This window comes from Heptranchias perlo, chromosome 3 (genome assembly GCF_035084215.1).
Source record: "Heptranchias perlo isolate sHepPer1 chromosome 3, sHepPer1.hap1, whole genome shotgun sequence".
In the NCBI taxonomy this organism is placed as follows: domain Eukaryota; kingdom Metazoa; phylum Chordata; class Chondrichthyes; order Hexanchiformes; family Hexanchidae; genus Heptranchias; species Heptranchias perlo.
In genome coordinates, this window is record NC_090327.1 from 112,758,281 (window position 1) to 112,775,220 (window position 16,940).

Sequence of the window (16,940 nt, forward strand, 5' to 3'; positions counted from 1 at the left end):
TTTCACAACACTCCTGCCACTATTGTAGTAGTCAGGAATAGACATACATGGCACTGCCAGATAAGGAACCATTTGTCCCTTGATTAAGGCAGAAAAAGAACAAAATTAGGATGGGACAAGGGAGAGATGCATAATCCCACAGAATGATGGACTGACTCTCTCCACTGACTTCTGAACCTCTGCCAAGTTGCTGTTGAGGCAAAGAGATTCACCATAAGAATGAAGAGAAGTTAGGAGAGTTAACTGCAGCGTTCTTTTGTCTCCAAGTGTTTGGTTCAGGGCAGAATTGGTGGTAGCCTAGAAGTCGGTTACCCAGCCATACCCTTACCCTCTCTTTCTCAGCTGTGGCACATTCATCACCATGTAATAGTACAAAAATAACCTAGTACTCTGTGATGCTTGCTTCTCTATACTGCAGGGCACTTGCCCATTCCTCTCCCTCCTAACTTGTGCAAAAATGGGAAAATTTGAATAAAAGGCATGGCTGTTTTTCCACATTGTTGAACAGTGTCAAGCAACACATTTTGTGATCCTTACATTAGTAGTTAACAAAACAAGAATTTAATTTTGCTTACAGTTAATATGCTTATAATGGACATTACAGCATGTTTTAACAAATACTCAGCAGGGCCTAATAAAGGCAAAAAAAATGATCTTATCTAGTCCAAGACTGGTACTTAAAAAAAAATTAGGTCAGCTAAGTTGCAGAACCTCATTACTATGATTTAATTAATGAAATCTATAAATGTAATTGTAACAAAACTCAGTGGCAGGGAATGAGCACACAACTCCTTTTGATTGAAGTCAGCATTCTCTATGTTTACGCCTACACTAATGTTGCCTTTATAGCAAGAGATTCAGCTGAGTGCTGTTAACAACCTGCGCCCCTCTTCCACATTCCTGCATAAAACAAGCTGCAGTGATCATTATAACAATTAGTAGATAGGCAAGCACTAACCAGTAATGGCAGTTCAAGAGCTTTTGCTTTTGATTAGCTCAGCTGGCTTTAATTGTGTGTTAATGTTGCTGTGTTGGCCAAACAGATTGCTTGGTGCTACTAATCTATCTACTAATAAATTATCTGCTAGCATGTCTTATCTGCGTTGATTATATCTCCCAACAAATTGGGCATATTAACTGTTCATTTCCATTATGTGGCTAGAATATATGCTTTGTACTGCATAATTTTTTTCATTCTATATCCCATTCTGATATTTATTTTCCAGATACAGGTCCATATGCATTAAATTCAGGTAAATTACTAGCATGAATCAATGGATTAAAGAGATAAAAGCACTTGTTGGTGTGTTAGGTATCACATGAGAGAGTGACTGTTAGAGTGCTCTGGCTGTGCATGTAGAGAGATTCTAAAATACTAGATCGGCTTTCCTCTCCCAAGCTTCAATTCCCATCTCAATCTTGAATTAATTTCTTCACTGCTGACCTTAATGTTATTTCTAATGTAGTTTGTGTGCAATATCAATCCATCAATCATGCCTTTACTATTTTGATGTGCTTTTCACAGCTGCTGCAACAGGTCTTGAAGATTTATTTCCTGAAACCTAATATAACTCTAATAGAATCAGCACTTATTTGATTATGTTTTTTGACTAAAGTAAGAAAATATTCAGATCAGTGGGTATCTTGCACAATGATCATCAGAGTTTCCTATTTCTTCCCATTCGTTCCATTTTACAAACTAAATTATCAATGTGTGTGTGTATATCTATTTCTTGTATATATTTTTTAAATACAGGATAGTCTACCTTAGGTGATAATTTGCATGCCCTCGTAGCTAGCCAAAAAGGAGTAACAATAGAAATCTGGGCCAATTGTAGCTCAACCACTGCTAAACTGGCTAAAATAAGCGAACTTAGTGGGGATCAGGAAGCAAACCTTGTAGTCTCATACGGTTCAGTCCCACACTGGGTGCTGCGTTTACCAACTGGGCCTCAGACCCAAAAATCAATTTTAAAAAAAAAAGTTTGCTTTAGGGAGGTTAGAAGGAAATCAATAGGTTGCTCTTTTTGCTCTGTGAAAAAGATGCTAATTATGGATGGCCTTTTAGTCTTTTTCATATTAAAATGGTGGAAGTGGGGAAATTAGAGTATTAAGGCGTTCTCTAAGAGGAATATTTGAGCGGTTTTATGGCTTAATTGAATCTTTAAAAAGTGAAAGTAAATGTGAAGCAGATATTTACCCAGATTCAGCTGCAATAATGTATTGATTCAAAATATACTACAGGAGCTAAATTTGAGCAAATATTTGTTTCATGTTTACATCATCAGATATATGGGTTGTTGGGAAAGAATATAAGCTGCTAAAGTATCTTGATGACAAACAGAATATGTTCATAAACTTACTATGAATTGGCTCACATATTGAGGACGTACTAAAAATCTTGTTTATTATGGAACAATAATTTCTAAAAGAAAAAAGTTGATCACTTTAACAATTGTACATCAAACAGATTTGATTTCTCACTTGCCAATAAATAAAAAGGAACAATATATGAACATTTATTTATACACTATGTCATTTCCAAGGACTGACATACAAGGCTTTAAATAATAAGTTTAGCAAGAAGTGTAAGCCCACTATTTGGCTCAAATTCTGAACGCAAAACTAGAGGAAGCCATTTCAAAATTAATAAGCTCCATACAAGTCTATAAGAAATCCCCCAACCCCATGGATTGGTGGATGTGTGAAATATACTCCCAGCAAAAGCAGTTGATCCCATTTTAATTAACTTCTTCAAAAAGGATATGGATAAACATCTGCTAAAAAACAGGATTGAAGGTTTAGGCATATAAAGGTTAAAATGACCAAATACTCCATTGGACATGGTGGTTTCCGTGTTGTTGGGCAAAGGGGAAGGGTTGTCGTTTGTGGAGAGTTGCCTGCCAGAGTTGAATAATGGAAACATAGGGATTGGTACGTATTCTAGAGTTTGTCTGATTACTTTGGAGATCAGGGAGTATTTATGAAGAACATTCCTTCAGGAGTTTAAATTGGGGTAGAATCCATAATAGAGTAGATTCTACACGGTCCGTGGAAGGACTGAATAGACCTGTCTTATTCCATGTGTTGTAATGTTCCTATGATTACTATGCTTGTTTGCATTGTAATTGTGATTTGAAAAAACTGATATTTCATATTTAAAATGGGTTAAAGTGCATGAGTTTTTGAAATTTAAGAACCTTTTAGGGCTAATTTTCCTGAATGGGCTCTGTTTGGGGACAACATGACCACAGCGCACCGGAAGTGCACTGGACCCGGGTAGGAGAATTAGCGTCGGGATCTCTTGCTGTCCCTCATCTACGTATTGAAGATTTATTTTGGGTACACATAGAAGAGCACAAATTGTGCAGATGCCTCAGCTGGCAAGAAGTTCGGGTGCACCTTAGTCCTTAAGCTGATTAAAAAGACATGACGCAAGAGGAGACAACAGCAGAGTATTCGTTCTTGACTGGCCTGAGGTTCTTGCACAAAGGTAGGCGATTATTTTGGCTGCTCTCAATATTTTAAAAGTGTAAAAAAATTAAAATTTGTTGAAGGCTTGTGTAAAATGCTTCTATTATATTTGTGACTGAAATCTTACCTGCAATGTCTGTGCTTTTACTGTTTTTGAAGTTCCTTCCCCTGATACTGTTTGTTTGTTTCTCTGACAGGATAGGAAGTGCTGCTGCGGGCTTGTGGAGAGGCAAAACACACTGACACAATCAACGTTTGGCTTTTAGTTCCTTGGAACTTCTATAACTTTCAGTTTTCTGAGCCGTTTTTCTTTTACTTCCACCATGGTAAAAGTGGGTAAGCACTGTGGTGAGAAAGAGTGGGCGGCCACACAAAACCCATATTGTAATAAATCACTGTTGGACCTTGATCACTGTTTTCTTTGTGCATTTTTACTGTAGATGAACAGGGAAAACAAAGAGTGTGTGTGTGTAAACTGAAGATTTGGGAATAGACATTGAATGCAGGTTTGATTAGTTGGCTTCTGTTTATTGTGGGATAGAAAGGTGGCAGGAGGATTCCTGCCTTTTGCCAGTGAAGCTCTGGAGAAGGTCAGGTGAATATCTTCAGCTGTCGAGGGTAATTTGTTGCTCCTTTTCTGTCTCAAAATAAGCTACCTTGCAAAAGAAAGGTATCGTACCAAACACAGCATCCATTGGTGAGTCAATGTGAAGCTGAAAGACCATTTTTAATTCAAAAGGCCAAAAATAAAGATCTTCCTTTGAAAGAGCAGTCTGTCCCTTTAAGACAGATGCCACCTTACAGCAGCTCTGGAAGCTACAACGCCTGTTTATTTTTGGAAGCCGTTTTCTTCTGAATAGCACCTGGCACTAGAGCAGGAAATCTGAGCACAGAACTCTCTGGCACTCATTTGCATTGCTCTACCTTCTTCAGGCACAACCGTCTGAAAAGGCACGTAGGAAATTCCGCTGCAGTTCAGGCACAGAACAGGAGCGTAGGATTAGTGCCCATTTTCCCTCTACATAGCACTTGTTTTTCAGGTGCTATTTGGGTGCTGAACCCAGGAAAATTGCCACTTTTAATTTGGCCTCCAGTGTTCTTTCTGCTGTAGTCTACTGTTTTATGGGCCCCGATTTTAAAGTTGCAGGGGAGGGGGGGGGGGGGTTCTGGGGGCAGGTACTGATACTGCAGCAGGCGGTGAACCCGGGAGTCCAGTGGAGGCCCAGCCATCTCCATCAATTTTCCGTGAGTCCTGCCCGAACCCGACCAGATCCACTATCTGGCTGGCGGGCAGCAGACGGAGTTCGGCAGCAGGAAGCCACAGCCGGGGACCCGTGGGAACGGGCCTCGCCAGTCAGTTGAGGTGGCGGTGGTGGGAGGTGTGGGCTTTGAAGGTAATCAGGGTGGGGGGGAGAGAAGCTCAGGGCAAGGGAAGCCCAAGGCACGTCCGGAAGTCTGTGGGATCGGGGGTTGGGGTAAGTGACTGCCCTCGTTTTGACTCCTCCCCCACCCAGGCCTGGTTTTTGCCAGGCGGGAGGAGTTAAAATCATGGGCTGCACCCCAACTATTTAATCCCCTGAGGGAAAGTTCTGCATTAATACTCCCTGATCTTCAAAGGTAATCAAACAAACTCCAGAATAGTTATCAATCCCCACATTTCTACTCTTCAACCCCAGCAGGCTCCTGTTGACAAACATCCACCCCACTTTACTCCAGCAACACAGGAACCACCATGCCCCAACAGAACCCGATGTCGTTCCCACAGAACTCTTGTTATTGTTCAAATTATTCCACTTCTAGCATTTTAATGTCAGGACAATTAATCCTACTATATGATTAATGTCAATTTCTAATGTATATAACTTACGATATAAATGTATGCATTTCTTTCAATCTTATTCATGTCAATATGTTGTATGCATGAGCTCATTAACTTATATATGCTTTCATTATGAGTAACTGCTTCACACTTAAGTTGTGGAAAAGATTATTGCCCAGCACAGTGAATTGGTTGAAGTGTTCAAAAAAAATGCAGATTTTTCATTCAGCAAGGAGTGGAGAGGTATAGATTTGGTACCAAGAAAAGGGAAAGCTAAAAATGGTGTAAATGAGTCTTGTACAAAAATCTAAACAGCTAGGTGAGCTAGATGGACAGAATGGCCTTTATTTATTCTTATCTTATGCATGTACAATATATTTGGACTTTGTACCAAAGTCCCCAATGCCTTCTCTTGCTATTCTCTCAAGTATTAGCTCTTTTTTTCTGCCAGTTGAAGTTAAAACAAAAATTAGTGATTTGGGAAGAAGCACAAATTCTGAAATTAGCCCACAGGGGAAGTTGAACAAACTGAGGGGTCATTTATATTGCTGCTGTTTGTTTACTTCAGATTCTGGAAGCTCGGCATTTGTGAACCACCTCCTGGAATTTTGGTAGACCACAGGAGGCTTATAGACCCAGGTAAAATTGGGTCTACAAGCGCACTGCCAGTCTGCAGAGACCATGGGCATGATTTTGACCCGGAGCCGGGAGGGGGCGGGGGGGGGGAGGGGGGTCGAATTGCGGACGGGAAACCCGGAAGTACGGTTTTCCTGGATGTCCTGATGATTTTGACGTAAGGACGTCTTTTTTTTTTTGTCGGTTTGTTGTCAGACTGGCCAGCCCGATTGACAGGCTGGCCTCAGTCAGACGGGAGAGCAGCCAGGGAGAGAACGTGGAGGCCCACAGCCTCCTTGAAAGTTTTTAGTAACTAACCTGCCTCCTGGGAGCGGGTTGGTTGCCCGCCCCTCGTTCCATCCCGGTGAAAACTGGAAATGGGCGGGTTGGGGGTGGGTCTGAAATTGTTGTGACTTTCAATGCCCCCCCTCCCCACTCATTTTTCACTGTTAAAATTCTGCCTCAGATTTAACACACAGCATAAGTGTGGAAGCTGACTCCTTAATGTCAGCCTACCGGAATCTGAATTAAAAGAAGACCACTATAAAAGCAACTTAATTTGCAATGAAATTCCTTCAGATTTGTGGTGAACAAGTCAGCTTTTGTCCTTTCCAAGCCTACAAATATTTTGGATTTCTATAACTTGAAAATATCACAATTTGGAAAATAAAGGCACTTAGAACAAAATTAGGTATAGCGAAAGCCTTTCTGAATTGGGAGCTCTTTATAAATTGGGCAGGAGGGTTTTCAATATATCTGGTTATTTTGAGCGCATGCTCCTGCATGAGAATCTAATTGCTTCAGATTTATTTTAATTTCAGTTAGGTAAATATTTATTAAACAGTCACATACTCGCGAATAAACCTGCTTCTGAGCCCCTAGAATCGAATCCCTGTTTTCAGTACACCTAGTTTTACTTCTTTGTATGTACATGAGGCAAATATTAATCACTACAAGACCCTCTGTGAAAATGCATCTGTTCTTTGCAAAATTTTTTTTTTAAACTTCAGGATCTCAACGCATCAGTGACAGTGAAGTCTCTGACTATGACTGTGACGATGGAATTGGGGTCGTTTCTTCAGGTATGAAAGCTAAACAAGCATACTCCTCCTTCTCCCCCATCCCCATTTCTCCTGCACTCCCACCACCATCTCACAGGTATTTTCAATTTCTGCAATACTTCAATCAAAAGTAAAGATACTTAATTGATTTCACTGATTTCTGTTCAGCCCAAAACCAGAACCAAATGAGCAGTTATGAGGCAAAGATGTTGTTGTATTGACTTTCCAAATATAAATGTTTTCACAGTCTAATTTCCTCAAAGCCTTGTAGAAGTCAACTCATGCAGAACTGCTGGTATATTAGAATTTAGACTCAGGAGGTTAAGTTGATAATTATTTATCGTGTGTGTGTGTCTCCTAGGGAGTTTAAACTCGTAATATATTTCCCATATTTTCCCTCTCACTCACCCCCCTTCCCCCCCCCCAAAAAAAGTTCATACTCTATATCCCCAATGTCATAACTTTCACTTCTTTAAAATTGAGAAAGGTAGGTGTAGGGCCAAGCCCCATGTGGGGAAAACACAGAAAACACTTTGAAAGCACAGTAATATCATTTATTAGAGTTTTTTTGAGGATGTAACTAGCAGGGAAGATAAAGGGGAACCAGTGGATGTAGTATATTTGGATTTTCAAAAGGCATTCGATAAGGTGCCACATTAAAGGTTGTTACACAAGATAAGGGCTCATGGGGTTGGGGGGTAACATATTAGCATGGATAGAGGATTGGTTAATGGACAGAAAACAGAGAGTAGGGATAAACGGGTCATTTTCACTTTGACAGGCTGTAACTAGTGGGGTACCGCAAGGATCGGTGCTTGGGCCTCAGCTATTTACAATCTATATTAATGACTTGAATGAAGGAACCGAGTGTAATGTATCCAAGTTTGCTGATGATACAAAGTTAGGTGGGAAAGTAAGCTGTGAGAAGGACACAAAAGAGTCTGCAAAGGGATATAGACAGATTAAGTGAGTGGGCAAGAAGATGGCAGATGGAGTATAATGTGGGGAAATGTGAGGTTATTCACTTTGGTAGGAAGAATAGAAAGACAGAATATTTTTTAAATGGTGAGAAACTATTAAATGTTGGTGTCCAGAGGGATTTGTATGTCCCGGTGCAAGAAACACAAAATGTTAGCATGCAGGTACAGCAAGCAATTAGGAAGGCAAATGGTATGGTGGCCTTTATTGCAAGGGGGTTGGAGTACAAAGAGTAAGGAATTCTTACTACAATTGAATAGGGCTTTGGTGAGACCTCACCTGGAGTACTGCATTCGGTTTTAATCTCCTTATCTAAGGAAGGATATACTTGCCTTAGAGTTGGTGCAACAAAAGTTCACTAGATTAATTCCTGGGATGGGAGGGTTGTCATATGAGGAGAGGTTGAGTAGAATGGGCATATACTCTCTGGAGTTTAGAAGAATGAGAGGTGATCTCATTGAAACATATAAGATTCTGAGGGACCTTGACAGGGTAGAGGCTGAGAGGTTGTTTACACTGGCTGCAGAGTCTGGAACTAGAGGGCATAGTTGCAGAATAAGGTTGGCCATTTAAGATCGAGATGAGGAAGTGTTCACTCAAAGGGTTGTGAATCTTTGGAATTCTCTACCCCAGAAGACTGTGGATGCTGAGTTGTTGAGTATATTCAAGGCTGAGATAGATAGATTTTTGGACTCTAGGGGAATCAAGGGATATGGGGATTGGGCAGAAAAGTGGAGTTGATGTTGAAGATCAGCTATGATCTGATTGAATGGCGGAGCAGGCTCGAGGGGCCGTCTGGCCCACTCCTGCTTCTATTTCTTATGTTCTTGTTATGTTCTTAATGTGTATTTAAGATTAATGGCTAGGTTGTAAGAATATGGAAAGAATTGATGGGAACGCTTCAAATAGAAAACCTGGGGTAGAAATCCGTCTCGGGCATTTGCGCAAAATGGGCGATAGCGAATTGGCAACCCAGTAACTTCAGTGGGAAAGAAAATCGGGCAGAGTGTAAAACGGGCTGCCGATTCACTGTCGCCCCAAGACAAATTTCTACCCCTCTGTGTTTTAATGTTGTACAAGAAAAAAAGTATAATATTCTAAACTCTCTTTTCCTTATATTTCTGACTTCAGATTATAGGCACAATGGGAGAGATATTCAGAGTTCAACATTATCAGTTCCAGAGCAAGTAATGTCATCAAACCATTGTTCACAGTCAGGCTCACCACTTCGTGGGGACAGTATGGGCAGGACCCGTTCCCGGTCCCCCAGTGTTCCTCCTCCTCAAAGGTAGGGTTAAGCATGGATCTAGATAACTGGAGGGAAGGAAACATCTGCTGCTGTATCGGTATAGATGTGAAAGGGTGAGACTAAAATAATAAAATATAAACTTATTGCTTCACATGCATTCTGATGTCGCCAACTAACTTGAGTGGGTATTTCTTCACGGGTTTGTTGAGCGCAAAAGCCAAGCAGAGATGTGCGACCTATTAACAACCAAAGTGAAAAAGAAAAGAAAGGAAACCAGCAATGGAGAGCTCTAACTGGGCTGTTGGTCCTAACATAAGAACTAAGAGCAGAAGTAGGCCATACGGCCCCTCGAGCCTACTCCGCTGCAGGATCATGTCTTCATTAGCAACCCATTTGGTGCTAGCATTTAAACCACACCTCCATGTTTATGCCAGGAAAACACCATTCTAGATTGATCCAAAAATCAGCATGGAATATCATTGGCAAACGTCAGGACACTGCTTCTCCCACTTATGGAACTCTCTCAGACAATGCAGTAACTTTCTGTGCCTTATATGCAGAAGTCCAAACACAAACTTAACTATCATTTGTTGAATTAAAGCTATTAATTCATCTATTAGGCTGTGGAAAGGGCATTGCATGACACCTACCATGCAACTCTCATTAGAGCTGCTTATGTATACGGCTATTAGTAATATCACTTGACAAAAAGAAAGAAGACGACAGATATTTGCATACCTCAGAGTTGCAGACATGTAAGTTTCCATTCATTTAATACCATACAATATATAATTGTAAACAATTTTACAACACCAAGTTATAGTCCAGCAATTTTATTTTAAATTCACAAGCTTTCGGAGATTTTCTCCTTCCTCAGGCAAATGTTACAATATATAGGGAGAATTGTAATCTGATTTTTTTTTTCACTGATATGTGATATGTATGATAGATGAACGATAATCTAAGTTGCAAATGCTGAGGCTACCAGCCGAGTTACATCTCTCCATTCTGTTTTTCTCTTTTTTGCTACCTTACAAAGCCTTACAGGCTGTCCATTTCTGTTAAGTTTGTGTTTGGGCTAGTGAAACAGAGACTTATTGTTTATCAACTGTCTGTTTCTTAAGTTCTTAGAAATCACTTGGAAAATATATTATGGCTAAAAGTATGCAAGGTTTCATTTAGGCAATCATTCAGATAAAACGTATATAGAGTACTCTACCGCACACTGCCATATTAGACAATTAGAGTTGCAAACTCAAGCTACTCCCATTCTATGCAGCTTCCCCAATAGTACTTCAAATATCCCCACAGTCGTCTTCTTTTTGGTTCTTGACTGCCCCAATCCCATAAAGTGAACCTCCAAAAATTAATTCAGATGTCCCCATTCTAATGGCAACTGTAAGCTCCCTTCTACCAATATTCATCTTAGTCACATTATGCTTTTCCCACATAAACTGAATGTTGATTGAGCTATTTCCCCCCACAGTTATCTCTGCTGTGCCATCGTGACAACATAGTGGTTGTTGGAGGCCAATCATCTCAGCCCCAGGACATTGCTGCAGGAGTTCCTCAGGGCAGTGTCCTAGGCCCAACCACCTTCAGCTGCTTCATCAATGACCTTCCCTCCATCATAAGGTCAGAAATGGGGATGTTCGCTGATGACTGCACAGTGTTCAGTTCCATTCGCAACCCCTCAAATAATGAAGCAGTCCGAGCCCGCATGCAGCAAGACCTGGACAACATCCAGGCTTGGGCTCATAAGTGGCAAGTAACATTCGCGCCAGATAAGTACCAGGCAATGACCATCTCCAACAAGAGAGAGTCTAACCACCTCCCCTTGACATTCAACGGCATTACCATCGCCGAATCCCCCACCATCAACATCCTGGGGGTCACCATTGACCAGAAACTTAACTGGACCAGCCATATAAATACTGTGGCTACGAGAGCAGGTCAGAGGCTGGGTATTCTGCGGCGAGTGACTCACCTCCTGACTCCCCAAAGCCTTTCCACCATCTACAAGGCACAAGTCAGGAGTGTGATGGAATACTCTCCACTTGCTTGGATGAGTGCAGCTCCAACAACATTCAAGAAGCTTGACACCATGCAAGATAAAGCAGCCCGCTTGATTGGCACCCCATCCACCACCCTAAACATTCACTCCCTTCACCACCGGCGCACTGTGGCTGCAGTGTGTACCATCCACAGGATGCACTGCAGCAACTCACCAAGGCTTCTTCGACAGCACCTCCAAAACCCGCGACCTCTACCATCTAGAAGGACAAGAGCAGCAGGCACATGGGAACAACACCACCTGCACGTTCCCCTCCAAGTCACACACCATCCCGACTTGGAAATATATCGCCGTTCCTTCATTGTCGCTGGGTCAAAATCCTGGAACTCCCTTCCTAACAGCACTGTGGGAGAACCATCACCACACGGACTGCAGCGGTTCAAGAAGGCGGCTCACCACCACCTTCTCAAGAGCAATTAGGGATGGGCAATAAATGCTGGCCTCGCCAGTGACGGCCACATCCTGTGAACGAATAAAAAAAAAATTGCCTCCTACAACTTCCATGAAGACACATCCCACCCTTCTTTCTTTAGTAACAACCTGAATAATACATCTAATGCATTCAAATGAAATGACACCCTGAAACAGAATGTTAGATAGAAACCTATTTGTTAGTGCTTTTTGATTTGCCATTGACCTGCCTAACATTCATGAGTAGGAACTCAGATTCATTGTGAAATAAAAACCATAACACGCATCCTGGTTCCCTATTTGATCAATTGTTTGTCGTCTGGTGTGCTACATAACCTAATTACACCTCTTTAGAAGTGTACCTGAAACAGTCTCTCTCCCGCCCCCACCCCCTAGTTTCTCGAATGAATTCAATGATTTTGAAATAAGCATGATGTAAGTTTGCCTAAAAACCTAAAAGTAAAACATACTAAATAGTTTTGAAAATGTTTTTGACTTGTGCTTTAGTTATTAATTACCGCTTCTGTACTTGCTTATCCATACCATTATAACTGAAGTTGCCTATTAGTACACTCCTTGCAGTACTTGGGATGTATAGTTCAAACCTGCAAAATATAATTGGATAAGTTATTAATGTGAGTAAAGTACAACCACTGGTATACAGTTTGAGACAAAATATATAGACTAATATTATACAGCTAAAATGTTTGAAATCAGTGACAAAACAGTTGGGGTGAAATTGGTCTTCGGCAGTGAAGCAGAACAGGTGACAGCGAATTGGCAGTCCGTTTTACACCTTGCCCAATTTTTTTTAAACTAATGTAATGTAAAACCTAATTGTCAGAAGAGCAATGTCTCTATTTGTTTTACTGATCATTGCAAAGATCAAACTGGTATCTTAAATTCTTAGAAAACTGCTACAGTAGTTGATTTGTGTTTTGCAGAAGCTCAGAGCTGGGTCCTCGAAGCAGTCGCTGTTCTCCTCAGCAGTACAACACCATCAGCCGAATGGACAGACACAGGATATTGGATGATCACTATTCTCCAGAGAGGGAGAGGTAATTAGAAATTGTTAACTGTTGTTTTACAGAAAAGTTTGTGATATTTTAAAAGTGCAACCAGCTCAACATGAGCTTGTACTATTAAGTTACTATTTATAGTTATAATCTGGTGTGGGCAACTAATGCTTAGTGCTTCAGTCCTTTGAGCATTCAATATCCTTGGAAGCTTTCAAAGTTGATGTGTATGTTTTGGTCCTGTGTAATGTCTTCAAAATTAACCTTGTGTAAAGTTCCGATAGTAAGAATAATAGAATCTGAAAAATTTGCAGTACCACAGACCTCTTCTTAATTAACATGACTCTTTGGATAGACTATTTTTCTAAAATAAAGTGCAACTTTACTAATGTTTGTTTTAAATACAGTCACAACCCTCAAAGTGTTAATAAGCAGCAATGTTGATATATAGTTTTGTTAAAAATTGGCATGAGTGTGGCAGTTAGAAAAAGCAGTCTGTCTGATCCATCAGAGTTAATCAGGTTTAAATTTGCATTGTAGATATCCAAAGTGATTGTAGTACATGACCAGATATGTTGCCTTGATTCTAAGATTACCACTGTATTCAAAGTTCACTCTCATTTCTTAAGCTTTCAGTGTTTTTATCTGGTACCCCGAGAGGATTTTAAAATCTATAACTACACAGAACAGTGGAGTATTTGGCTTTCTTATCATTATTATCTTTTGTAGGAACTGAAATGTTCATTGTGTCAAGATGATCGTTAATTATTTTCAGCCTTTACTTCCAGTGTAGGGAAGGGGTAAATGTGATATTCTCTCAAAAGCCAGTTAGGGCAATAATGGATAATTGCTGTTGTTTAAGGTAAAAGTCAGCAGTTTCAGAGAGAACTTTTGATTGCTGGTGATTGATTTAATTGAATTGTCCATTTCAAGTTGACCAGTATATTCTTTGACTGGAAGCATGGTTATTGTTTGGGGTAGAGGAAGACATTTTAATGTACTTGTTTGCAGATATGTCTCCTTAGTGGCCCAGGCCTTCGTCTTTGTATCCTTGTCTCCCCCCCCCCCCCCCCCCTACCACTTGATGCATGCCTAGGCTTTTTCCTGTTGAGGACCCAGGTTCTAGGTATGTAGAGCTTACTCCATTGAATGTCCTCTTCCCCTTCCTGTTTAGTAACTCCCAGAATGTTGTGCATGATGTAATGCACTGGAACTCTAACTCACTAAGTCACAAAGTGGTAAGATATGGCTTTGTGAATGTAATTCTGAACACGGTGAGGATCAGGTCTTAATAATACCAGCAAGGTGAGGTACCATCAAATACCCTGCACAGGGAGGATGTGAAAATTAGTGGATCAATCATCCTGGGCTGTTGTTATGCATCGCTTTTTGCCCAACTATTGAGCAACATAGATAGTGAACTGGGAACAAGTTTCCCTCCAATCCATCATTTTGGCTGGGGTGGTATATGGTGCATGTGGACTCCACACACAGTAGAAAGGTAAATAAATAATTGTTAAAAAACAGCAGAAACAGTAACCCTGAATTGGGCTCAGATTTCCAGGTGTGTCCTTGCTGCAGACCAATTAACCAGGTATGTCTAGGCTAATCTTTGTTGGCTCGGACATTCTCACTTCTGATCCCGTGTTTAAAAGAACATTCTGAAGGCAAGCTTCTCATGAGCTAATTGTAATGTTAGTCATGTAATTTGTGACAAAAACAAATGCAGGGTTGCATAAAGTAACTTTCATATAAAGAACTGACTGTTCCAAGCTGCCAGATTGCCGACACTAAAAATTTGTTTTGCAGCATTTAAGCTCCTCTTTGCTTTTAATTATAGACTAAACCTTCTCACACACACTGTTCATCATATTTCTCTCCATTTTCTTCTCTTTTCTGCTCACTGGTGATGCTGACCTCTGTTCCCTTTCTTCAAATGCCATACGTTTGTCTTTTCCATTATCCCCCACATCGCTGCAGTCAGTATCTTACACTACCTCGGTCCAGACACAGTCATGCCATCGAGCTTCATCACAAGGATTTCAGGTATACTGTAAAATGGGTGTGTTGGTGTGTTTTTATTATGTGTGACTATGTATGCATGTATGTATGGACATTATGACTAGGAATGAGCATCTGGATAAAGTCAAACTCTAGGTTCGAATTTGGAGTCTCCAGAGAGTGGGTTTTCCAAGTCAAAGTTTCAAATTTAAAAAGGTTTGGTTGCCAAATGGAAAAGAGGCATCATTGGACTGCCAGGATCTCACTAAAATGATTTGTACTTATGTACATACCATCTCCAACATGGGACCCTGGTGCTTGGATACATTCCCACTGGTAGATCTCCAGGGATTATTACACATGACATATGCCTGTTCGATCACAATGAAACATTGACATGGAGCGCTAAACAACAGATTAATCAGGAATGTAACGATGAAAAAAAATACCACCTGTCTTATAAAGCACTATCCATTGTGGAAGGTATTGGTGAACTGAAAATGGTTTCACATTTGTGCAGAGAAAAATCTATATTATTTTTAAAAAGGGACAGGCCACTGAAAGTTTATTTGTACCTGAATCCAATATTTAGGCCCTCAAAATTTGACACAATTTGAAACGCTTCAGACTACCCAGTCAGGTTGCTCATCCCTAATTATGATTCATTTTGAACTTATCTCTTTTTCTTTCTTTTTTCTCAAGCTTGAAAATAAACGAGTCCAATATACTTCTGTTGGAATGATGTGATTGAGGTTTCAAGCACTAATTAACCTTTACAGAAGATTAGTTTTGTTGTACAGAATTACTTAAATAACACTGTAGATAAAAAGAAAAACTATGAGCATTGGAAATCTGAAATTAAAACAGAAAATGTTGTAAGTTCACAGCAGGTCAGTCAGCTTCTGAAAAGAAAACAAAAGGAAGGTTGATATGGTGGTAAGACTGGCATTAACCTGAGTTCATTCTCTTTTCAGAGACTGATGGACCTGCAGCAATTTTAAAGAGTTTTTTTTAAAGTATTTTGTCCATGACTATAGGACAAAATCATAGGATTTTAGGATTGCTGGGATGTTTATTTATTCAGGTAATGGTAAAATGTGATCCTCATTGTGACAAGAGAACTGTGAAGTAGGTAGAGCATTCTGTGTGCTGTGGTAGAGGCTGCTAGTGTTTGTCCTTTACACCGTCCTCTGTCACCACTTGCTAATAGTAAAAATCAATTTGTGCAATTGTGATTAACGTTCTGTTGCATTTGCCCATTTATTTCTGTTGATTTTCTTTTAATATTTTTGTGTTGATGAGTGCTGATGACATGAATGAGGGAAATGGGTAGGAGGAGTTGCTGCATCTAAAAGAGCGAGGCACTGAATTAACATTCATAGGCACATTGGCTAGCCCATGGTTGAATCAGCAATCTTGTCACTTCATTAACTTCTCCCAGCCAGTTTTCTCTGATAAAGTATTAAAACATTCCCCTGTATCAGACATTTTACTCACAGTTGTAATCTTGTGTGGTGTTTCACAAGTGTTGTTCAGTGTGATTATTCCATCACAAAATGGTGATAAAAGTAAAATTCAGAGCTATCAGTTAATGCATTGCTGGGATTGGAACTGAGCTATCCACAGCAGGAAGGTCCCCAATTCAATCCTTGCTGAGTCAGTTGACCTCAATTGGTGCAGCTTCAATTGGCGTTGGTAGGGAGGGGAAAAAAAATCAGCCATGGTTCCGTCTCCTAGTTGCTGTCCAGTGACTCCTGATGTGCTTGTTCATGTCTTCCCTCCCCTCCAAACTGCAAGCTTATCCTTTCCATGGGACTCACCTGCTGTACTTCATTATAATGTGCTAATGTACTTAATTGGCTGTAAAGCGCTTTGGGACATCCTCAGGTCATGAAATGCGCTATATAAATGCAAGTTTTTTTTTCCTGCTCTCTCGATCTTCTTCCTATCCGACTCCTAACCACTAAATTTCCTTTCCTTGTTTCGATGCTTGCTGACGTTGTAAAAGCTTCCCTTAATCAGACACCATGGGCTCGAATTTAGCAGGCCTGCGGGTTCCCAGCGGGTGGTCCTCCGGGAGCGTCGAAAACGCGGACGGCTAATCGTGTGCGTCCCCCACGCGATCGCGGGATAATTGGACCGATTAAGCCCTGCTTCCGGGTTCTCCGCTCCCCAGCTGCGTGCCGGCCGGCTGCGCATGCGCAGTACCGTCGACGCGATGTAGGAGCTCCACTTAAAGGGG

The 16,940-nt window shown here is 40.7% G+C and overlaps 1 protein-coding gene across 1 annotated transcript in view; it reads left to right on the plus strand.

The window, feature by feature from the left end:
* rims2a (regulating synaptic membrane exocytosis 2a) overlaps positions 1–16,940 on the plus strand; it is a 993,532-nt gene that overhangs the window by 659,361 nt on the left and 317,231 nt on the right. The window contains exons 16-19 of the mRNA XM_067981485.1: positions 6,919–6,990; positions 9,079–9,235; positions 12,626–12,739; positions 14,678–14,743. Coding sequence (XP_067837586.1) covers positions 6,919–6,990; positions 9,079–9,235; positions 12,626–12,739; positions 14,678–14,743 — 409 coding nt within the window. The remainder of the gene's footprint in view (positions 1–6,918; positions 6,991–9,078; positions 9,236–12,625; positions 12,740–14,677; positions 14,744–16,940) is intronic.